This window comes from Alosa pseudoharengus, unplaced genomic scaffold, assembly GCF_046254945.1.
Source record: "Alosa pseudoharengus isolate Yale_2024_CS ecotype anadromous, Long Island Sound unplaced genomic scaffold, YU_APseudo_1.1 YU_APseudo_1.1_scf_21, whole genome shotgun sequence".
NCBI lineage: Eukaryota > Metazoa > Chordata > Actinopteri > Clupeiformes > Clupeidae > Alosa > Alosa pseudoharengus.
Genome location: NW_027468674.1, coordinates 1,023,346 through 1,048,345, shown reverse-complemented (window position 1 = coordinate 1,048,345; position 25,000 = coordinate 1,023,346). Strand labels below are relative to the sequence as shown.

Below are 25,000 nucleotides of genomic sequence, written 5' to 3'. Positions count from 1 at the left end.
TGGTCACCGTGGTGGCGGTCGTCATAGCGCCGGCCGGCGTCTCGGCCTGCGTGTCTGTGAGAGGGGTCTGGGGGGCGGGGCTTAGCTGCAGCAGGGACAGCGGGACTTGACCCTTGACCCCGGTCACTCCGCGGGCGGCGCGGTCCTTCATGCGGATGCCCGAGTGCACGGCCTGGTGCCTCCGCAGGTTGTAGCCGTTTCTGAACGTTTTGCTGCAGATGGAGCAGCTGTGCTGCACACGCCCCGAGGAGGAGGAGGAGGAAGAGCGGGACACCAGCGGCTTCACTGTGAACACACACACACACACACACACATGAGGAGGAGGAGGAGGAGGAGGAGGAGGAGGAGGAAGACACCAGCGGCTTCACTGTGAACACACACACACACACACACACATGAGGAGGAGGAGGAGGAGGAGGAGGAGGAGGAAGACACCAGCGGCTTCACTGTGAACACACACACACACACACACACACATGAGGAGGAGGAGGAGGAGGAGGAGGAGGAGCGGCTTCACTGTGAACACACACACACACACACACACATGAGGAGGAGGAGGAGGAGGAGGAGGAGGAGGAAGACACCAGCGGCTTCACTGTGAACACACACACACACACACACACATGAGGAGGAGGAGGAGGAGGAGGAGGAGGAGGAAGACACCAGCGGCTTCACTGTGAACACACACACACACACACACATGAGGAGGAGGAGGAGCTGGAGGAGGTGGAGGAGGTGGAGGAGGACGCCAGCGGCTTCACTGTGGACACACACACATGTATGCACACATGCACGCACGCACACACACACATACACACGCACACACACACACACACACACACACAGAATAAACAGACAATCAAACAGGGACACCACAAGCCAGGACTGCTGGACAGGTGTGTGTGTGTGTGTGTGTGTGTGTGTGTGTGTGTGTGTGTGTGTGTGTGTGTGTGTGTTTACAGTCAAAGTGGTTCTGCTGTGACCTCTATGGCATTTCTTACTAACTTCAGCAACAGTCTCTCTCACACACACACACACACACACACACACACACACACACACACACCAGTCTGTGAGTGTACCAAGACTGTGTGTGTACACCCCTTACCAGGCGCAGGGTCCTCACTCAGAGCGGCGGTGTCCACCGTGGAGGGCGGGGTTTCCTCCACGTGCTCCAGAGGGGGGCTGTGTGCGGAGCCCGTGAGCTCCGGCAGCAGATCTGATTGGATGGTTCCATCGGTTGGGGCCTGGGGGGGCGGGGTCTGCGAATGTAAAAAACCCTGAGCACATTAGTCACGTGACGCCAGCTGGATGGACTCGAGGGCGCACCTGTACGGCCCCAATCTCACACACACCCACGCGCGCACGGTTTAAGCTCGACAATAAACGCACGAAATGACCACCCGTACCTGGAACAGGAAATTACTCCACGTGGCGTCCATGCTGAGATTCGTTCCTCAGGTGGCTTAAACCGGCCAGCGCGTGCCCCTCGAGGCAATAGGGGGCGTGGGAGTCACAGGAGCTCCGGTTGGCACAGGGCAAGTTCCGTGATGTTCAGTTCAAAGGGGAACGAGTCAATTAGAGAGAGAGATGCGGCTGTGCGCGCGGTGCTCGGGGTGAAAGACACACTCCGCGTTTCTGTGTTTACTGAGGACACGCGCGAACTGATTTCACATCCTCGCCAAGGCCGCGCGCCAATCAGCCTCCTGTGTTAATTATGTCTTATAAAGCCTGTGATCGCCAAACAATACCAAACAAATACACAAATAACCAAAAACACGACTGTCGTTTGTGACCCTCTGTCAATCATGCATTTGACAGTGAATACGAAACGCAAGGGGATCTCTCTGTCATCTAATCCATTTAATTATGATAAACACATCTAATTTCAGCAACCCCACTGGAACAGGCTAACGGGTTTGGAAACAGTCATGCAATTCAGTAATACTTGCATATAAAAAGCACACGTGTAATAAGACGTTTAATTGAGCATCTTGGACTTAATTCGTGGGGATGCAATTATTTTATTGGCTCTCCTGCCAGGCCCCAGTCGCATCTCTCGAAGCCCCGATGTGGCGTCGAATCGGATCCGTGGCTAGCGCGCCCTGGATCGGCTGTAGTCGTTTGCTCCGCCCCGGTTTTTCAATCGAGAGAATGCCATCTTTTTTTTTCTAAATCGCTCTCCCGCTCTCCCTCCCACCCTTGCCGTCTTTCTTCCTTTTCTTTTTTTTATCTCCTCTCTCCCCCTCTATCTCCCCACCGTCGTGTCCCCCTGTTTTAAAGGGAAAGCATTTTGAGTATACATCCCTCTCGCGCTCCGTCCCCTCCTCCACGCGAGGCTGCAGCCCGGGTCGTCCTCCTCTCTCGCCCCCACCGCCGCTACGGTCGGCCGACTTAAAATATTAAATTTTAACTCATCAACTTCAAAGCAAGTCCACAGTCCGGCGTCCTTCGGTCGGCAGGTGAGCGTTTACTGCGGTAGACATTTGCAGCGAGTCCGCGGTTCTTTCGCCCGACGGTTTGCGGGGAAGCTGGAGGAGAGAAAAAATGTCGCAGGCGTCTTAAAGGTGACGCACCACTCGCGCGCAGACTCCAGCAACACACACGCTCGAAGACAATGTCGATGAGTTTAATATTCACGCGAATTAATGTCCGCACGTGCCACACGCACGAGCTCTTTTGTCTGCTGATCTCCCGGATGACAGGTTCACAAATTGACTCGTAATGACATGACGTTGGTCAAAGACACTTTTATTGTATGTTTCCGTGTTACAGTAGCCGCCCAAAGGCCGCTTCGCCCCACACCCCAGGCACACGTGCATCATGACACTAACGATCATATTCGGTTATATATAAATAACATATATATAACATAATCCACATCAAGTAATACCGCATGACCTGCACTCCAAATGGACATTCTATGGGATACACAAGGAAAGCTCAACTTGGTCATCACTCAGTGGGTCAACTGGACCTAGAGCAAATACTTCATCTCTCTCTCTCTCTCTCTCTGTCTCACACACACACACACACACACCACCTGAACTGGAATAAAAGCATAACTCTCAAGTGGCACTTGGAATGTGCCAGTTTGTTTGTTCTACAATTTGTTCTGCAACACACACACACACACACACACACACACACACATAAACAAACAAACAAACCTCTGATCAAACTACTAAAAATCAACACATTAATTAACACAGCAAGAATAATAATAATAAAAAACAATTATTATAGATAGTGCCCCAAATTATCAGTGCCACGATGAGTACATGGAAACCACACACACACACACACACACACACACACACGACAGCGTGGACTTGGTGAAATAAATAATAAACAGCAGTGATGAATCTCGGTCCCCTCAGGTAAATGAACAACCTCTCTCTCCTCCAGTCCATCTCTCCATCCCCCTCTCCATCATCTCCTCCTCTCCATCTCTTCTCCTCCTCTCCATCTCTTCTCTTTCTCTCCATCTCTTCTCTTTCTCTCCATCTCTTCTCTTTCTCTCCATCTCTTCTCTTTCTCTCCCTCCCTCCTCACTGCTTCTTGTTCTTCTCTTCTCTCTCGGCGAGGTCGATGGCGGCCATGTTGCGTGATGCGGTGACGAGGTGCAACACACTGATGGCGGCTTTCAGCATGGAGACCACAGCACACACCGCCAACAGAGCCTGCAGCCAGCCTGCACACACACACACACACACACACACACAGGTTATTACACACACCGCCAACAGAGCCTGCAGCCAGCCTGCACACACACACACACACACACACACACAGGTTATTACACACACCGCCAACAGAGCCTGCAGCCAGCCTGCACACACACACACACACACACACACACAGGTTATTACACACACCGCCAGCAGAGCCTGCAGCCAGCCTGCGCACACACACACACACACACACACACAGGTTATTACACACACCGCCAACAGAGCCTGCAGCCAGCCTGCACACACACACACACACACACACACACACACACACACACACAGGTTATTACACACACCGCCAACAGAGCCTGCAGCCAGCCTACACACACACACACACACACACACACACACAGGTTATTACACACACCGCCAACAGAGCCTGCAGCCAGCCTGCACACACACACACACACACACACACACACACACACACACACACACACACACACACACACACACACACACACACAGGTTATTACACACACCGCCAACAGAGCCTGCAGCCAGCCTGCACACACACACACACACACACACACACACACACACACACACACAGGTTATTACACACACCGCCAACAGAGCCTGCAGCCAGCCTGCACACACACACACACACACACACACACACACACACACACACACAGGTTATTACACACACCGCCAACAGAGCCTGCAGCCAGCCTGCACACACACACACACACACACACACACACAGGTTATTACACACACCGCCAACAGAGCCTGCAGCCAGCCTGCACACACACACACACACACACACACACACACAGAGGTTATTACACACACCGCCAACAGAGCCTGCAGCCAGCCTGCACACACACACACACACACACACACAGGTTATTACACACACCGCCAACAGAGCCTGCAGCCAGCCTGCACACACACACACACACACACACACACACACACACACACACACACACAGGTTATTACACACATCGCCAACAGAGCCTGCAGCCAGCCTGCACACACACACACACACACACACACACACACACAGGTTATTACACACACCGCCAACAGAGCCTGCAGCCAACCTGCACACACACACACACACACACACACACAGGTTATTACACACACCGCCAACAGAGCCTGCAGCCAGCCTGCACACACACACACACACACACACACACACACACACAGGTTATTACACACACCGCCAACAGAGCCTGCAGCCAGCCTGCACACACACACACACACACACACACACACACACACACACACAGGTTATTACACACACCGCCAACAGAGCCTGCAGCCAGCCTGCACACACACACACACACACACACACACAGGTTATTACACACACCGCCAACAGAGCCTGCAGCCAGCCTGCACACACACACACACACACACACACACACACACACACACAGGTTATTACACACACCGCCAACAGAGCCTGCAGCCAGCCTGCACACACACACACACACACACACACACACACACACACACACAGGTTATTACACACACCGCCAACAGAGCCTGCAGCCAGCCTGCACACACACACACACACACACACACACACACACACACAGTATATTACACACACCGCCAACAGAGCCTGCAGCCAGCCTGCACACACACACACACACACACACACACACACACACAGGTTATTACACACACCGCCAACAGAGCCTGCAGCCAGCCTGAACACTAGTGTTGTCACGATACCGAAATTATGACTTCGATACGATACCTGCCATAAATATCACGATGCTCGATACTGAAACGATACTAAGGCGAAATCCTAAGATATCTGGAAAAGAAAGGACTCATACCTCCTCCAAGTGTATTGAGTCATTTGTGTTGAATTCGCTGCACTTTTGTAGTGTGCAGGTCAATTCTGGGTTCTAAACTTCTAAACTTACTACATAACTATTATTTTTTATAGTCAGTAAAATAGTAGACCTGTATGATTAAATCCTTTATTGTTTGTTATAGTTCATTTACATTGTGTTGTATTTTGGCAATAAAGTAGCTTTAAATATCCAAACTAGACTAGATCAAGGTCAGAGTTGAAATTACTGCATGCAAATCACTGAATGCTATGCAGAGGGGCCTAATCTTTAGGCCATCTGATGTACAGTATAGGCTTCCCTAGGCCTTCCCGTGTTCATGGGATTTCTTTGACAGTTGCAAAGGGAAAATGTGAGGATAGCCAGCCTGCACACACACACACACACACACAGGTTATTACACACACCGCCAACAGAGCCTGCAGCCAGCCTGCACACACACACACACACACACACACACACACACAGGTTATTACACACACCGCCAACAGAGCCTGCAGCCAGCCTGCACACACACACACACACACACACACACACACACACAGGTTATTACACACACCGCCAACAGAGCCTGCAGCCAGCCTGCACACACACACACACACACACACACACACACAGGTTATTACACACACCGCCAACAGAGCCTGCAGCCAGCCTGCACACACACACACACACACACACACACACACAGAGGTTATTACACACACCGCCAACAGAGCCTGCAGCCAGCCTGCACACACACACACACACACACAGGTTATTACACACACCGCCAACAGAGCCTGCAGCCAGCCTGCACACACACACACACACACACAGGTTATTACACACACCGCCAACAGAGCCTGCAGCCAGCCTGCACACACACACACACACACAGGTTATTACACACACCGCCAACAGAGCCTGCAGCCAGCCTGCACACACACACACACACACACACAGGTTATTACACACACCGCCAACAGAGCCTGCAGCCAGCCTGCACACACACACACACACACACACACACACACACACACACACACACACACAGGTTATTACACACACCGCCAACAGAGCCTGCAGCCAGCCTGCACACACACACACACACACACACACACACACACACACAGGTTATTACACACACCGCCAACAGAGCCTGCAGCCAGCCTGCACACACACACACACACACACACACAGGTTATTACACACACCGCCAACAGAGCCTGCACACACACACACACACACACACACACACACACACACACAGGTTATTACACACACCGCCAACAGAGCCTGCAGCCAGCCTGCACACACACACACACACACACACACACACACACACACACACACACACACAGGTTATTACACACACCGCCAACAGAGCCTGCAGCCAGCCTGCCATAAATATCACGATGCTCGATACTGAAACGATACTAAGGCGAAATCCTAAGATATCTGGAAAAGAAAGGACTCATACCTCCTCCAAGTGTATTGAGTCATTTGTGTTGAATTCGCTGCACTTTTGTAGTGTGCAGGTCAATTCTGGGTTCTAAACTTCTAAACTTACTACATAATTATTATTTTTTATAGTCAGTAAAATAGTAGACCTGTATGATTAAATCCTTTATTGTTTGTTATAGTTCATTTACATTGTGTTGTATTTTGGCAATAAAGTAGCTTTAAATAGCCAAACTAGGCTAGATCAAGGTCAGAGTTGAAATTACTGCATGCAAATCACTGAATGCTATGCAGAGGGGCCTAATCTTTAGGCCATCTGATGTACAGTATAGGCTACCCTAGGCCTTCCCGTGTTCATGGGATTTCTTTGACAGTTGCAAAGGGAAAATGTGAGGATAGTCTTCTTTGCGCCCAGTACAACGTTTAATTAGCGCATTTCGGGTAGCCTATCCTACATCTGAGCAATAATTATTGAACAAATTGCAGTCTACATGCCATGACAAATATTACCAGTAGTACTGACCGAACATGAAATAGATTGTTTGGTAGTGTTGGTAATGTTATTCTGGCGTGATCACGTTAGCACCCTATGATTACAGCTCGTTATGTCTCGTCAAAATGATTAGCCTACAGCTCGTTATGTCTGTTCAAAATTCATTGATGAAGGAAGGTTTGCTTTATCCCAGAGAACCATACTCGTTTCACTTAGGCTAGACTTAAACAGAAGAGAAGAACTTGGCACTAACCATGTAGTTGTGTTTTCTATAGCATATTCGTTAACCTGTCGTTCTTTGAACTCTTTAAAAATGTTGGGATGTCTGCGAGGTGTTTAGCCAAGTTCCATGCGTAGCCTACTGCTTTTAAATGACTTTGAAACATATTTTACAAACGGGCCTCTGTGTACCTGATGGCTTGCCTTCACTATTCGCGATGTATCCGAAATAATTCCAGTCCAGATTTGATCTGCCTTTTGTTTTATCCACAAGGCCGACTGGCCGAGGACTGTCGGCAAGAACTATGTTGACGTTGGCTGCGCACTCACTCACTCAGAGCTGCCTGCCTGACACGCCCACTTGCCTATATGCGTGCAAGGAGCAGAGAGCAGCAGTTCACACAGACACAGAACGTTATTATTTTAATAAAGTATCGATTCTAAAAACGTCGGAAATCGTATCGTTTTTTGCGTGAAGGCATCGTGATACCTTTTTAGTATCGATACACCGTGCAACACTACTGCACACACACACACACACACACACACACACACACACACACACACAGGTTATTACACACACCGCCAACAGAGCCTGCAGCCAGCCTGCACACACACACACACACACACACAGGTTATTACACACACACACACACACACAGGTTATTACACACACCGCCAACAGGGCCTGCAGCCAACCTGCACACACACACACACACACAGGTTATTACACACACAGGTTATTACACACATAGGTTATTATTACACATACACACACACATGAAGTCAACTGGAAGGTGTGTGTGTGTTTGTGTGTGTTATAGCTGTCAACCCTCCCGTTTTTTCCGGGGTTCTCACATATTTTAACTTTTTTCCCGCTGTCTTCCCGTTTCAATATTTTCCCGTAAATATCCCGTATTTTAACAATCTCATAACATTAGCTCTACCATCGGACTTGCCAGTCTCTGTACTGTTGTCCTGTTGCTACCCCCTTGCCCTTCCAGCGAAACAGATGTTTTCAAAGCAACGTTTTGCTTGCTTGAAGGCGACACACACGCACAAAGAAGAAGGGGAGGGAGAGAGTGAGAAGTGACGAGACACAAGAAGCTTGGGTTCTGACGATATAAGTAACTACCAAAAAAAAGTAAGTTACAGCGAAAGTAGGTACTTAACCCCGTCTCAAGAAGCGAGTGGGGTATATGCTGGCACTGGTGTCTACCTTTTAGTTACGACGTTAACATTATTAATTTTCAGCCCCTTAGTTTGGGGAGATTAACCTAGCATATTGCTGCTAGTTTCACTAACGTTATGTATATCGTCAGAACCCAAGCTTCTTGTGTCTCGTCACTTCTCACTCTCTCCCTCCCCTTCTTCTTTGTGCGTGTGTGTTCCACCCCTCTCCCCCCACCAGATCCCACCCACTGAGCAATCTGATAGGCGGAGAGTGGTAGCTGACAGTTAACTGGCCCTATGACATTCCTTGTCTCCGTTATCAAGCTAGGTTTTCCCCACCATGAAAACTACAGTTCATATCACACAAACCACAAAGTAAACAAAGTGCCAACAGTACATTTGGGAGAATAAATAGCTAGCTGAAAAATAACTATACTGTGCCAGTTAGACAATAATGCCTAGTGTAATGCCACTATACAATACCTTTTGTGGAAAATCAGTTAGCTAGTAGCTAGAGGGTTGTGAATTAACCCTGGGCTACACCTACTACAGTATGCCCATTGTCAGCCACCCTGAGAAGTCAAAGGCGATTCAAAACGAGTCAGAAAAGTCGAGATAGGACCAATCGTCAAAATTTCGATGTCCACCACTCTAGTTCATCCAAAACAAACCAGAAAAGGGCCTTAAAGTGCTAAAAAACGGAATTTTCCTTTAAGATGACGGCGTGGTTGTCGTGAGAGCACGATTCAGTGGCACCTGCATAGTGTACGGCCGCACGCACTGTGTGTATCGGCCTACCAGGCTACTCAGCTACGAGTAGAGAAAGAATTCCCCGTTTGTATATTCACTCCAAGTTGGCCTACCATAACTTCCCAACTCTGCACTGTAGCCCATAAACTGCATGACAGGCTATTTATATTTTTCTCTAAAATAACCAAATGCATTTGTTCAACTTTATGAAGAAGAATTACACACTAGGCTACTTGGAACATTTCGTTTGCGAGAATGACAGCGCAGGGGCATCGATTATAGAACTTTAGCCTTGTTAGTATAGTTAGGGCTGTATAAAGATGACCAAATTAATATAGGCTGTAAATAAAGTAGGCTACTTTGTTGTATTGTTTAGCTGGCCAATGCACGAGCTTGCAATTATGAAACGGACTAATACTGCAACCCTTCCAACGTTGGGGGACGAATGTTGACATTTTCCCGTATTCTGCGTGAGAAACCCGGGAAATCTCCCTTATTTTCAAAGCTCAATGTTGACAGCTGTGTGTGTGTGTGTGTCTGTGTACTCACCATAAGGTTCCTCTATGTAGTAGAGCACGTACAGCTATGGTGTGTGTGTGTGTGTGTGTGTGTGTGTGTGTGTGTACTCACCAGAAGGTTCCTCTATGTAGTAGAGCACGTACAGCAGGCAGAAGAACAACTCGTTTCCCATGCACATCACGAATAGAACCGGCTAGAGGAGAACACGGAGAACACATGAGAACCGGCTAGAGGAGAACACACAATACATGAGTGTGTGTGTGTGTGTGTGCACATCACGAATAGAACCGGCTAGAGGAGAACACGGAGAACACATGAGAACCGGCTAGAGGAGAACACACAATACATGAGTGTGTGTGTGTGTGTGTGTGTGTGTGTGTACACACATCACGAACAGAACCGGCTAGAGGAGAACACACAATACATGAGTGTGTGTGTGTGTGTGTGTGTGTGTGTGTACACATCACGAACAGAACCGGCTAGAGGAGAACACACAATACATGAGTGTGTGTGTGTGTGTGTGTGTGTGTGTGTGTGTGTGTGTGTACACACATCACGAACAGAACCGGCTAGAGGAGAACACACAATACATGAGTGTGTGTGTGTGTGTGTGTGTGTGTGTGTGTACACATCACGAACAGAACCGGCTAGAGGAGAACACACAATACATGAGTGTGTGTGTGTGTGTGTGTGTGTGTGTGTGTGTGTGTGTACACACATCACGAACAGAACCGGCTAGAGGAGAACACACAATACATGAGTGTGTGTGTGTGTGTGTGTGTGTGTGTGTGTACACACATCACGAACAGAACCGGCTAGAGGAGAACACACAATACATGAGTGTGTGTGTGTGTGTGTGTGTGTGTGTGTGTACACACATCACGAACAGAACCGGCTAGAGGAGAACACACAATACAGGAGCGTGTGCGTGTGTGTGTGTGTGTGTGTGTGTGTGTGTGTGTGTGTGTGTACACATCACAAACAGAACCGGCTAGAGGAGAACACACAATACATGAGTGTGTGTGTGTGTGTGAGTGTGTGTGTGTGTGTGTGTACACATCACGAACAGAACCAGCTAGAGGAGAACACACAATACATGAGTGTGTGTGTGTGTGTGTGTGTGTGTGTGTTTCCCGTGAGGTATTCAGTCCCTCAAGGATTTCGCGATGTTGCGGTCGCAACAATTAACGCAAATTCAGCAAATCCTCGTGAATTCTGGGCGACCTCGCAATTTTGTCCAAACACTGCAACTTTTTCACATATTTAGCCAATCATCATGGTGTCCCTGTGAAATTTCACCTACCACAACAGCCCCTCGCGCAGAATATGAGTCAGATGCCACAATCACTTCTGCAGACACCAGAGACTTGTTCACTCCTCTGCAGTTTTGATGACAATAAATAGAAGGCTAACGTTAATGACCTGCTTTACTTGCATCTATCAACCTGGTGTTGCTAACCTGCCTAGGCTATGAAAGTAAGTTAATTAAGATCTACTTGGTTTACTGACATTTGAGTAGGCTATGCAACCCATTGGCAAACGTTTACACCTGGAGATGTCCTTTTAGCTTATGTCATGTTTGCTAGCTTGTGGGCTCAGTTTGTGTAGTGCTAGCAAAATCATAGAAATTAATAACATTGTAAGACATTTACCTCTTCTATGATCCAAGAATGATTTCATACGAGTTATTTTTTAACATTTATTTTAACTAATGACATAGAAAACATCCCGAATTCCATCCACATATAGTAATGCACTATGTTATTTCCAGTCATAGCCGAACACAGTGAGATGCAAGTGTTCCAATCCACTTACAAATGTTATTAGGCTACGCTACTCTCACGTCCTTAGTGGCAGGCAGTCAATTAGACTTACACACCACCAATGTAATAACATTAAAGAAAAGTGTAATAGTTCTAATAGTTTAAATCAATATGAAATTACTAGATGGCTATTACTAGATGACTTAGTTGGCTATTAGTAATTATGCAAGTCACAGAATATGAATTATTAAAAAGATATGAACTTAATATGAATTATAACATATGAATGTATTGAAACATATGACATGATGCCATCTCTTTAGGGGGCTGTCTTTTTTGGACAGTTCTACGAAAGGTTATAGGCTACTGCTTTGTGAATTACAGTAAAAATATTCACTCAAATAAAGTAGGCCTACTTTGATTTTCTGCAACCCTTACTATTTACCTTTACTTATCCTTTTTAATAAGCATCAAGATCAGTGCAATTTTGGTCGTACTAACCTTAATTACCCTCAATTAAAAAATTATGTAAAAAAAAAAAAAAAAAATCGCAACTATTTTTGCAATTTTCACTACCTCTCGCAATTTCTTCGCAACAAACGGCTAAAAACACCGCAACTTCCATCGCAATTTTTTAGAAAAGTTGTCGCGAAATCAGGCATTTTAGATCGCAACAATCACAAAAAATCCTCGCGAAATCCTGGAGGGACTGTATAGTAGATGCGCAGTATGGGGTTGTGTGTGTGTGTGTGTGTGTGTGTGTGTGTGTGTGTGTTACCCGTGAGGTATAGTAGATGCGCAGTATGGTGTGTGTGTGTGTGTGTGTGTTACCCGTGAGGTATAGTAGATGCGCAGTATGGGGTTGTGTGTGTGTGTGTGTGTGTGTGTGTGTGTGTGTGTGCGTGTGTGTGTGTGTGTGTGTGTGTGTTACCCGTGAGGTATAGTAGATGCGCAGTATGGGGTTGCCAGAGAGGTCGATGGTCTTGTGGCTTGTTCCTTTCATCATAGAGCTGAAACCAACCACACACACTTTAGAACACACACACACACACACTAGGGCACACACACACACACACACACACACACACACACACACACACACACACACACACACACACACACACACACATTAGGGCACACACACACACACACACACACACACACTAGGGCACACACACAGCAAAACAAATAATTAAGACAAAAGTGTTTTATGCAATAGTTTTTCTTACTAACTTTAATACCCATTTGGATATCTACAGAAGTTACCAAATATAGGTTTTTGGGGAGAAAAATAATTGTGTGTGAATCCGCTTCACAGCTATTTGAATCTGGCTGTACATATCTGGTTGTGCTACTGGCTGAGGCCGACTGTTCTTGTGTGTGTGTGTGTGTGTGTGTGTGTGTGTGTGTGTGTGTGTGTGGCTGACTGCTCTTTACCTGTGTCTTGCCAAATCTTCCCTTCAATATTTTTTTCAAAGGTAGACTAAGCTATTTAAATATTTTTAAATTAAAGGCATACTTTATATAATGTACTAGGGATGGGAAGTCTGACACCGAGGCACCGAAGCTCGTATCACTTCCGCGAAGCAATCTGCTTCGGCACAATGTATCGGAGCGCTTATCAAAGTTGTAAGGTCATGTGAATGATGACGTACGAAGCTTCGGACGTCACTGAAAAGTTTAAATGGGACATTTGACACGGGGCACCGGTGCTTGTATCAAACCCCTAAAGCGTTACGGGCTCGATAAACCTTTAAAGTCCCCAACACATATGTTTTGTTGCACAAGCACCCTTCTAAAATTGTAGCCCTACACAAGCACTTCACAATCCCCACTGTTCACAATGCCCTTTATATGTTTTCTGTTATCTGACACTGCTGTGGTCATCTGCAGCAATTAGCCTACGTTGATTTGCCATTAGTTTTTGCAAAACATCAAATGAAGTCTTAAACACAACCACTATAGAGAAGCATGCAATATCAAATAATGCTAACTCATGGCAATTATGAACATGGCGGGATTTGAACCGCGGTTGCGCGCGCGGTATACAAACACGCTACCACCCTCCCAAGGCCATTTTAAGATTTTCATGGAAACATAGCATTATTTAAAACAAAGCACATTACATTTTCAATTTGAATCATTAGAAGCATATCAAAACTATAATGTTTATTCCAATGACTGTAGGCCTAATAGTTTTTACTCACAAGGGAACAGATCACGTTGTCTCTCCGCTCTGTTTTGCCAGTGTCAGAGAAGGGCCATTTGGTCGGCATGTGGCTTCGTCTGTGATTGTTTAATCGCTAATGAGAGCCGCCGTTATATCTGCTAACCACCAGATGTCACTGTTTTGTATTCGATCCTTTGACACTTCGAAACACTTACGATACAATCAGGAAGAACCTTCCAAAGCCACATGGGGCTTCATTCGCCCAACCCTACAATGTACTATGTGCATCTATTGTCCCATATGCAGCACAGCAGATTAAGTTCATCCGTTAGGCTACTTTACATTTTGCATACGTTCAGTTTTATCTAAACCAACCAAAGCTTGACTGAAACATTGTAAAACTATCGACTTGTTTTAAAAAATGTATGGGAAGAGTGAAATCCCCCATTAATTAAGAGACAGGTCCGCATGTTTCTGCTGAAAAAGTGCTGGTTTCATCTCAAGCATGCACCCATCATGAACACATTTACACATGCGTTTTTTTTATGTAGCCAGTCACTGACATTCAAAAAAACGGAATATGCTGTTATATTTCACAACTTTTGCGAAGTACTGGGAAAGGCTGGCAAGCAAGCCGCAGACAGATCAGGGGATTCACTTCCCTGGCAGTAGGTAGGGTTAGGGTGTGTTGGGTAGGCTAGGCCAGCAACACACGCTGGAGAGATGCAAACAGATCAACTTAACGTGGATTTCCTCCTGATTGTGAAAATGTTTGTTTTATTTTTCTGTCGGTCCGTGGTTCCTTCATACACACACATTTGTGTGTGTGTGTGTGTGTGTGAGTGCTTGTGTGTGTGTGTGCGTTACCTGTGCAGGTGTAGCCAGTGGCTGGCGATGTCCAGTGACATGCTGAGCTGGAACAGGAAGGTGTACGCTGGGTAGAGCAGAGCCAGGTTAACCAGAAGACACATCGTGGCACAGCGGTCCGTTAACATGTCCAGCATGGCCCCGAACTTAGTGCCTAACACACACACGCACACACACATGTTAACATGTCCAGCATGGCCCCAAACTTAGTGCCTAACACACACACGCACGCACGCACGCACCACACACGCACGCACGCACGCACGTACGCACGCACGCACCACACACGCACGCACGGACGCACACACGCACACACACGCGCACGCACGCACGCACACACACGCACACACACAAAGATGCAGATATTTGTGTTTGTGTCTGTGTGAGCGTGTTTGTGTGTGTGTGTGTGTTTGTGTGTGTGTACCTTGGTTGAGTGTGTGGGTGGCTTTTCTGTGTGTATGTGTGTGTGTACTAGAGGGTGACACAGGAATCAATTGTCGCTCCCATCCCGAGCCTACACAAATACTCCCGTCTTATCCCGATCACGTGACTGCCCCCTCAAAAAAATCCTGTCCTGCAAAATCCCGAGAAAAAGGCTCCCGAATCCCATCCATGTGTGTGTGCGTGTCTGTGTGTGTGCGTGTCTGTGTGCGTGTCTGTGTGTGTGTGTGTGTGTGTGTGTGTGTGTGCGTGTCTTTGTGTGTGTGTGTGTGCGTGCGTGTCTGTGTGTGTGTGTGTGCGTGTGTGTGTGTGTGTGTGTGTGTGTGTGTGTGTGTGTGTACCTTGGTTGAGCATGCGTGCGGCGTGCCCGTCGAAGGCGTCCAGGAGGGCACTGAGGAGGTAGCAAAAGACGGCCGGCACGGGACAGCAGGGCATCAGGTAGAACGCCAGCAGCGCCAACACAATGCGCGCATAACCTGCACACACACACACACCACACACATGCACCACACCACACACACGTGCGCGTGCACACACACACACCACACACACACGCGCGCACACACACACAAACACACACACACCACATTTAATTATTTATTTAAATCCACAATTCATATTACAATAGACAGGATTCAAATATTTCAAGAGATAAGATAGGGCTTTGTCACTCAATGATATTCAGGGGTGCAAAAAAACATCTCCTGCGCCATACTGCAAGGCTGCCTATAACTGCAGATATGGAGCAAAACTTTGCTAGCTGTTTTATTTTTCTGCTGGAGAGCCCTGCCAGCCTTAACCCACTGAGAACAAGTTTGTGGACATGTCCCAAGCTGCCAAAGATCAACACCACTAGCTTGCACTGATAGCCTAGGTCACATAGTTTTGTCCGTATGGGTTGGTACTTCATGATTTTGTCATTAAAAGTCATGTCCATGTAGAGATCGTACACACATCCTATTTCAAGTATAAGTACTTCCCTTCTGCCTCGGTCTAAAAACACAGCATCAGGGGTGTTAGGGATGTTACAAAACACATCAGTGGAGCTGTTAAACCATTCTGGCATAATACGTGAATGTTTGTACATGGTCACATTATCTGGAAGTACATCCTTAACAGTGTTAGCAATAAGGTTAACAATCCGGTCGTGGCGTGCAGTATAAAGTCCTTTGTACATAGTACAGCCATTGACAATATGGGCAACTGATTCGAGGTGATGGTCAGAGTCTGAGTGCATTATACAGTGTGGATGGTGGATTGCAGGGTACCATAATGCAAGGTTGTATTTGGTGGGTAGCACCTGCAGTCTGGCCTTGACAGTGAAACAGAGGATATCCTCCCCAACAGCGGCATTTGTGAACATAGAGTGTGAAACGGAGTGGTCGGCAAAGTGTAGGCATGCCAACTTTCCCTGCATTCTGAGTCCAGTCCAATGTTTTTTGGTGTCTGTTTGTTTTATGTTATGAAGGAATCTCCTTGCTGTTGTATTCTGTAGTGTGTGTTGTGCCTCGTTGTGATATACAGTAGCCTCTGCTGTTACAGATGGGTCTGTGACAACTGCATCAGATGCCTGTGGTGCTGTGTGTGAGTTGTGTTGTGTCCATTCCAGTTTGACTGACATTCTGTTGCACAGATCATTTAAGTCCGGCCAGTCTGATCGGACTCCAAAGCCTGCAGCTTGTGTGTCCAGTTTCCCGCTGCTTTTCCTCCTAAAGCCTAGGAAGCTGTCCTGGCCTGGTTTGGCCAGGGGTACCTTCCTCTTCCTGAGGTCCAGCAGGAGGGAAGCTCTGGCTAGCTCTCTGACAGTGGAATCGTCATTGTTGAGCATGCAGATGAGGTGTGTCAGCCTGGTGGCAGTGTATACCCATTCCACGTTTGGGACTACTCCCAGCCCCCCCTCTTTGCGTGAGAGGAAGATGAGGTCCCGGGTAGAGTGAGAGTTCAGCCCCAGCCATTTTCTGACGGCCTGGATGGTTTTATTATTCATGTCGCATAGGACATTTTGTGGGATGTGGACGTTTGCAAAGAGGTGTTGTACCTTTGTCACACACACAAACACACACACACCACACACACATACGCACAGACACACACACACACACACACGCACACACACACACACACACAGACACACGCACACAAACACACACACACACGCACACACACACAGACACACGCACACAAACACACACACAAACACACGCACACACACACACACACACCACACACACATACGCACAGACACACACACACACACACACGCACACACACACACGCACACAGACACACGCACACAAACACACACACACGCACACAAACACACACACAAACACACGCACACACACACGCACACATGCACACACACAAACGCACACACACACACAAACGCACACACACACACATGCATGCACACACACACATGCACACACACACGCACACACACACAGAATCAACACTGGCTGGACACATTATGGTGTGTGAGTGTGTGTGTAAAATCCTGCACGATACACACATCCCTGCTGAAAAAAATCTGCTTATGCTGGTAGCTGGTTTTAGCTGGTCTTTGCTGGTTTTCATTCAGCTCTTGCTGGTCATTGCTGGTGTAGCTGGTTGGGCCACCAGCTGGACATGCTGGCGTGACCATCTGAGGAAGCTGGTCATTCTGATTTGACCAGCCTGTTGTGTGGGATACAGCTGGTGCAAGATGGTCATGCTGGTGACCAGCCTGTCAAGCTGGTCATGCTGGTTTGCTAGAATGACCAACATAAGTATAAGTATAAGTATATATAATTTTTTGATCCCGTGAGGGAAATTTGGTCTCTGCATTTAACCCAATCGGTGAATTAGTGAAACACACACAGCACACAGTGAACACACAGTGAGGTGAAGCACACACTAATCCCGGAGCAGTGAGCTGCCTGCTACAACGGCGGCGCTCGGGGAGCAGTGAGAGGTTAGGTGCCTTGCTCAAGGGCACTTCAGCCGCGGCCCACTGGTCGGGGCTCGAACCGGCAACCCTCCGGTTACAAGTCCAGAGTGCTAACCAGTGGGCCATGGCTGCCCAAGCTGGCATGGCCAGTTAAACCAGCACTATAGACCAGCAACACCAGCTAAAATTACCAGCTTGAGGTGGTACGACAAGCAAAAACAGCTGAATTACCATCATAAGCTGGGAAAACCAGCTGAAGGTATGTTTTCGCAAGAGTTTTGCTGGTCTAGCAGGTCAACCATCATAGGGTGGTCAAACAAGCTGGTTAACAAGCTGGTCAACCAGCAAACTACCTTCAGCTGGTCAGGCTGTTTTTTTCAGCAGGGATAGCTTACACCCCCCCCCACACACACACACACACACTAGTAACACTCACTGGCTGGACACATGACCAAAGTGTCTGTTCATTTGAGTGTGTGTGTGTGTGTGTGTGTTTCATAGAACATAGGTTGGTAACACTTTATAATAACTACACACAATTCATCATTTATTAAGCCTTTGTTACTTATTACTTAATGGTTTGTTCATCATTAGTAATTTCTTGTTCATACATAGTTTATCATCAGTAAAGCATTTGTTCACACAATTATAAATTGTTTGTTCATAGTAAATAAGCCTATCCAAAAAATATGTTTGTAAGTACATGATTTATACTTAATAAGTAATGAAACAACCACTTATAATGAAATCATTTTCTTATTATAACCAGTTGCAAACTATTGCAAAATGCTTTGTTCATCATTTGTAAAGCATTGTTCCTATGGTAATTCTCATAAATAAAGTATTTGTACACACAGTTATAAATGGTTTGTTCATAAATATGTTTATGAATTATTGTTAATACTTAATAAATTATGCAATATACACATGCACTAAGGATTAGTTAGGGTGAGGATACATATTTTATAAACCACTTCCTAATACTATAAATCATGATTAACTCAGGAGTTACAAGTGGTTAGTTAATGATATTTTGTGAGCTTATCTAAAGTGAGGACTTTGTATTCCTTGCAACACATTTTCAAATGAGTTGTAAAGATTCATTCATTTAGCAGACAAGCGACATACACATGTCAATTAAATTGAAGGCCATTGACATAACAGTGAAAGCCGGGAATCGAACCCCCAACTTTTCAGGCTACTGCATGCTAGTCCAGCCCCTTACCCACTACACTACCTTGGCCCAGATAGAAACCCCTACAACTATGCAAGAGTTTCTGTTTTCTTCTACTACACACTGTTATGAAACATTTGTAAACTATTATTAAATGCTGTATTCTTCATTTGTAAAGCATTATTCCTACATTAATTCTCATCTGTAAATCATGTTTACACACAGTTAAAAATGGTTTGTTCATAGTAAACATGCATATCTATATTATATATTTTTAAATTGACTGTTGTAATACCACTGGGCAGAGGTAGTGTAGTGGATAAGGAGCTGGGTTAACATGCAGTAACCCATAAAGTTGGGGGTTCAAACCCCGGCGTCCACCAATGTGGCCTTGCCCTTTAATTTCATTGACATGTGTAAGTCGCTTTGGGTGAAAGTGTCAGCTAAATGAATAAATGCAAGTGTAAACTTTATAACTCATTTGTAAATGTGTTGCAAGGCATAAAACGTCCTCACTTTAGATGAGCTCACAAAATATCATTAATTAACCACTTGTAACTCCTGAGTTAATTATTAATTATAGTATTAGGAAGTGGTTTATAAAATATATATCCTCACCCTAACTAATCATTAGTGCATGTGTATTTAACAACTGTTAAATAATGGAATACTAGTTCATCAAAAACATATTATTGCATAATTTATTAAGTATTAACAATAATGTATAAACATATTTAAGATATAGGCTTATTTACTATGAACAAACTATTTATAACTGTGTGAACAAATGCTTTACTGATGATAAATTAGAAATTACTAATGATGAACAAACCATTAACTCTAATAAGTAACAAAGGCTTAATAAATGATGAATTGTGTGTAGTTATAAAGTGTTACCCATAGGTTTATACAAAATGACATTAAGTGTCACAGCACATAGGTTTATACATAATGACATTTATACATCAATCAATCCTCACTGTAAAGCAGGTTTTGGGTTGTTGTTGACACAATGGGTCTTACAAGTCCTCATAACCTCACATCATATTTGCAACACAATGATGATGTAATCCAAAGTATTCAAAATACATTACTCACTTTGAGTATCAGAGTACGTTACACAATACATTTTAGGGCATGTATTTAGTAATCTGTAGTGGAACATTGTAAAAGTAACCTTCCCAACACTGGTGATGCAGCACCGGATAAAATAAAAACAAATCAATCAACCGCCTACACAGGTCCAGGTGCGCGGAGGTAACTCTGACACACTCGGCTCGAGCCAGCATCCGGCCGCAGTGTTCTCTCGAGCGCAACTCCGCCTCACGCCCGTAAGCGCAGCTGTTCTCACTACTATCCTCATTTCGCGCGCCGTGCTCGAGCTGCCATCGCCGGCCCGGGGGGAGCGCGTGGGTGGACTAGATCTCTTTTTATAGTTAACGGTGACCTTGATACGCGCGTGAGTTTCAGCAGCTTCAACCGAACCCACTCCTCTCGAGAGGGATTCGCTCGAGACACAAACGCAACAGACGAGAAGCAGAATTGCATCAAATCCGATTCGCTCATGGAACTAACCACGGAAACTTACCGATCAGGTTCGGAACGAAGAGAAAAATATTTTCCTCAGTCATGGCCGATGGAAGGCGTTATTATATCGTCCGGAGAACTCTGCTTTCCTCAGTGATAAGTTGTGACAGTTGAATGTTTCCTTCTTTCCGAGTCTTCCGACAGCTAAGGATCTTGAGAGAAGCTTAAAGCGTGACGAAACATTTCCGGTGTGACGCACAGGTTCTAGGCGCCTCCCCTTTAAAGGCACCCTTCCCTGTAAGCGCTTGTGGCTCGTGGGAAATGGCTCCATCTTGTGCAGCAGACCGGCGGCCCCGGTGGCGCCTGACAACACTGCACTGCCCAGGGCAAAGTGCTCGCCCACGCCGCATGAGAGTCTCACTCACAGTGGCAGCAGTTCAGATAACACACAGCACTGAGAACAACTCTGACTAAACCTGTCCAATAACAACACATTACACACTTGAACATACCCTAGCAATTACAACACATTACACACTTGAACATACCCTAGTTTATAGCTTATTTTATATCAAGTTTCCATAAGGTTTCAAAAACAGAACCATCGATCTGCATAGGTGGTCTGCATGACTTGCAAACCTGGAACAGTTTCATTACCTAACCAGTTCCACACCTGTCCTGGTAACAGCTGAGCCAGCTGGTCCCATCTGAGCTGGTTCTGTTCTCCCAGATGGCTGGGGGCAGATCCGTCGGTCCACTGGCGTTTTGTTTTAGACCCACCTGTACTTCTGTTATATATATATATATATATATATATATATATATATTGTAATGATCTGAGCCTAGCTGTTCATGACTGTGCTCCCATGATGCTGTGCGGTGTGTGTATGTGTGTAATGTTCCTGTTCTAAACCATGTGGGTTGACAACGTTGTATGTCCTGTCTGTTGTGTTTATGTTTGCAGCTGGTTACATTGTTCATAACTAGGGTTGATTGGTGTGTGTTTTAGATACAGCCTAAGATAGATGTTTAGTGCTGGAGCATAAGGGCCAGGTTTGGCCCGGAATTATGTGTTTGTGTGTTTTGGTGCGTAACCAATAGACAAGAGACAACCTTGCAGTTTGTTACAATATGTATATATATTTTGTTTGGTGTGTGTGTGTGTGTGTTTGTATGTGGTTGGTGTGGATTTTTATGAAAAATGGCATGTCCAAAATGATTCATACCCTTTTTAAATATGGAATGGAAACATTGGCATTTTCCTACCAAGCCTCTCCATGTCTCCACAATGATTCTAGACCTTTTCTAGACACTAGACACCTTTTCTAGACCGCACCTTTTTAACAGCCTTACCAAAGTAAATGGTAACACTAAAACAATGGGCTAAATTAAGATTCTGGAGGAAAAGATCAGGCAGTGTGCCGAGAGACCTGCCCCTATAGGCAGCATTGGACCACAATAGCCCCCTTCAGACCGTTGAGCCAAAGCCGAGCTAGCCAGGCCGTGCAGGGGCTAATTGCCTTCACAGCTTCAGCTGCGAGTGCCCTCTGGCGCCATCTGGGGGCCGTCTTGGTGCTACTGGCCCCTGTTTTCTGGCCCACCCTAAACGTGCTACAGTGGGGTCAAGGTGAAGGCAGTGATAACTTGTTGTGTAAACGTGCGGCCACTTGGTGCTACAGTGGGGTCAAGGTGAAGGCAGTGACAACTCGTTGTGTAAACGTGCGGCCACTTGGTGCTACAGTGGGGTCAAGGTGAAGGCAGTGATAACTCGTTTGTTTAAACGTGCGGCCACTTGGTGCTACAGTGGGGCTAGGGGTGGGGTCAAGGTGAAGGCGGGGTCAACCCGTTGTTTGTGACGTATGAAAGCTCAGCAGTACACCGAGTTTAGAGATAGCACGCGGTTACGTCCGCAATAAAGATGTTGGCCTGCCAGTAGGCTAACTCTGTCCACAGGTCAGTAAAAAGTGAACTTATGTGTTAACTAGCATAGACAAGCATCCCACTAAATTATTCCTGCCAGTGTATGCTATATTTCGATAGTGTGGAATACTTTAGAGAACTATTGTAAAAGCACCAATTCCCGCCCCTTTCGTTCGAAAAGACACAGCTGACAGCTGACAGTCTCTGTGATTATAATCAGTGATGTGGATCTCGATGTTTCAGAGTCAGCTGTCAGCTGTGTCTTTTGATATAAAATGAGATTCATACAAAAACCTAATATGGTTTACGGCCTTCAGGGGCTGATAGATGAAACATGGCCTGTGCACCATGCTAAAACAATGTTTTTGGGAATATCTCAAAAAGGATTTAGGCCTATGTTTGTTCATAACACTAATATAAATGTGGTGTTTCCGCATCTTTTAAGCCCACAAGCAACTCTCTGCGACCTTCAGGAGCCGGGATACAGAATTTTGGGTCTTTGGCTCCTTGCATTTTTTTGTTTATTAGGCTCTAAATGAACAGAAAAACAATTGGCTCAAATGTTAATCATTTTTTGCAGCCATTTGCCTTAAACTAACCAGGCTAATTTGTACACGCAGCCTTACAACACTGTTTACAGCTCTTTGGGTCACGGTAAAATATAATTGTTAGTACATAGCTCATTTAGATACACGTATGTTGTGTGTGCTTGCGTTTCTTTAGGAATCCGCCGTCTTGGTTTGTATAGAAATGGCTATTAAGTGACGTACACGTAAAAGGACAGAAATTGGTGACTGACTTCGATAGCATACAGGATAGGAAAGAGATACGTGAATTTCTGCTTATCCTGTTTGAAAATGGGTGGTATTGGTGACGTTTTCACAAGCGGGGGCGTGTCAAGGTGTAATCCTCAGAGGCTAGTATAGCCTGACAGTCTGAACACAAAGGTCTCAGGGATATGAGGCTTGTAGACCTGGGCTGCTACCACCAGGTGGCCCCCAAATTACCCTAGCCTGGCCTGGCTCGACGGTGTGAAGGGGGCTATTGAGTCAACCAAGGCAAGAAATGGTTAACAGAGAACAATATTAAAGCAACACCAAAGAACTTTTCCTCTGTCACACGCACCATTTGTTCATCCAGCACCGGCTTTGCAAATAACAATGTCCACAGACAAGGTAGAACATGTTGCATGATTTTATGAAAGTATAATGTATTGCGACATCAGATGCAAGTCAAACTTTTGTTTCATCTTTGTTTCTTATGTCTAATTCCATCGAACTACAGATCCGCTACCCGATCCGGCAAACTTACATAGTGCGGTTGTAGCCGATAGAGTCCTGCGAAGCGAATGCAGAAAGTGCCGTTCACCCGGTTATGAGTTGATGAACCACTGAAACGATTTTGGAAACATTATTTTAAGGTACAAAAAACTCTTTGGTGTTGCTTTAACATTCTAGAGTGGCCCAGCACGACTCCAGAGCTCACTCCAATCAATCAAAAAGTGAGCACAAGGCCAGAGTGATGGCAAATAATCGCTCTTGACTCAAAACCCTGATTGCTGCTAAAAAGGTGCGGTCTACAATTATTGTTAGATTAGATTAGATTCAACTTAATTGTCATTGTGCAGAGTACAAGTACAGAGACAACGAAATGCAGTTTGTGTCTAACCAGAAGTGCAAAAAAGCAGCAAGACTTGTTAAAAGAATTGTGGAGGCTTGGTAGGCATTATAAGAACCATTATGATAGTCGTGATGGCAAATAAAGATGTTTCCACTATTTAAAAAGGGTATGAATAATTTTGGACATGCCATTTTTCATATTTTTTTTTTTTAAAAAAGGTGAAAATGCTTCTTTTTCTGATTCCATGTTTCTACCACATTGTCTCACAGCCTTTTGGCATCTGGCAGTGTCATTTTCAATATGTGTGTGTGTATGTGTGTAAAGTGAGCAGTGGGTTAGGGGGCAGTGTCATTTTCAGTCGGAATAAGCATATTGATAAAGAAATTCAACATTAAATCAATATTTGCCACGAGCATACACACAGTCATGAACACACAC

The 25,000-nt window shown here is 45.8% G+C and overlaps 2 protein-coding genes across 3 annotated transcripts in view; both read right to left on the bottom strand.

The window, feature by feature from the left end:
• The window catches only part of LOC143137420 (vascular endothelial zinc finger 1-like), a 17,250-nt gene extending 14,636 nt beyond the window's left edge, over positions 1-2,614 (bottom strand). Inside the window, exons 1-3 of the mRNA XM_076297605.1 lie at positions 1,410-2,614; positions 1,109-1,262; positions 1-285 (exon numbers count right to left, since the gene is read on the bottom strand). The exon at positions 1-285 is cut by the window's left edge and continues 47 nt beyond it. Of these exons, the coding sequence (XP_076153720.1) occupies positions 1-285; positions 1,109-1,262; positions 1,410-1,442 (472 nt within the window). The 5' untranslated portion in view covers positions 1,443-2,614. The remainder of the gene's footprint in view (positions 286-1,108; positions 1,263-1,409) is intronic.
• Positions 2,615-2,735: 121 nt separating this feature from the next.
• On the bottom strand, positions 2,736-21,285 carry cdipt (CDP-diacylglycerol--inositol 3-phosphatidyltransferase (phosphatidylinositol synthase)). 2 transcript variants are annotated; one of them, XM_076297603.1, is made up of 6 exons: positions 21,084-21,280; positions 15,734-15,868; positions 14,952-15,105; positions 12,846-12,924; positions 10,263-10,344; positions 2,736-3,694 (listed from the first exon to the last, which is right to left on the bottom strand). In XM_076297603.1, exons 1-6 carry the CDS (start codon positions 21,124-21,126, stop codon positions 3,552-3,554), a joined length of 636 nt encoding a protein of 211 aa, XP_076153718.1. In that variant the 5' UTR covers positions 21,127-21,280; the 3' UTR covers positions 2,736-3,551. The 2 variants fall into 2 exon arrangements, with proteins under 2 accessions (XP_076153718.1, XP_076153717.1); XM_076297602.1 differs by lacking the exon at positions 2,736-3,694 and adding an exon at positions 7,857-8,315 and having other exon boundaries at positions 21,084-21,285.
• Positions 21,286-25,000: the final 3,715 nt, after the last annotated feature.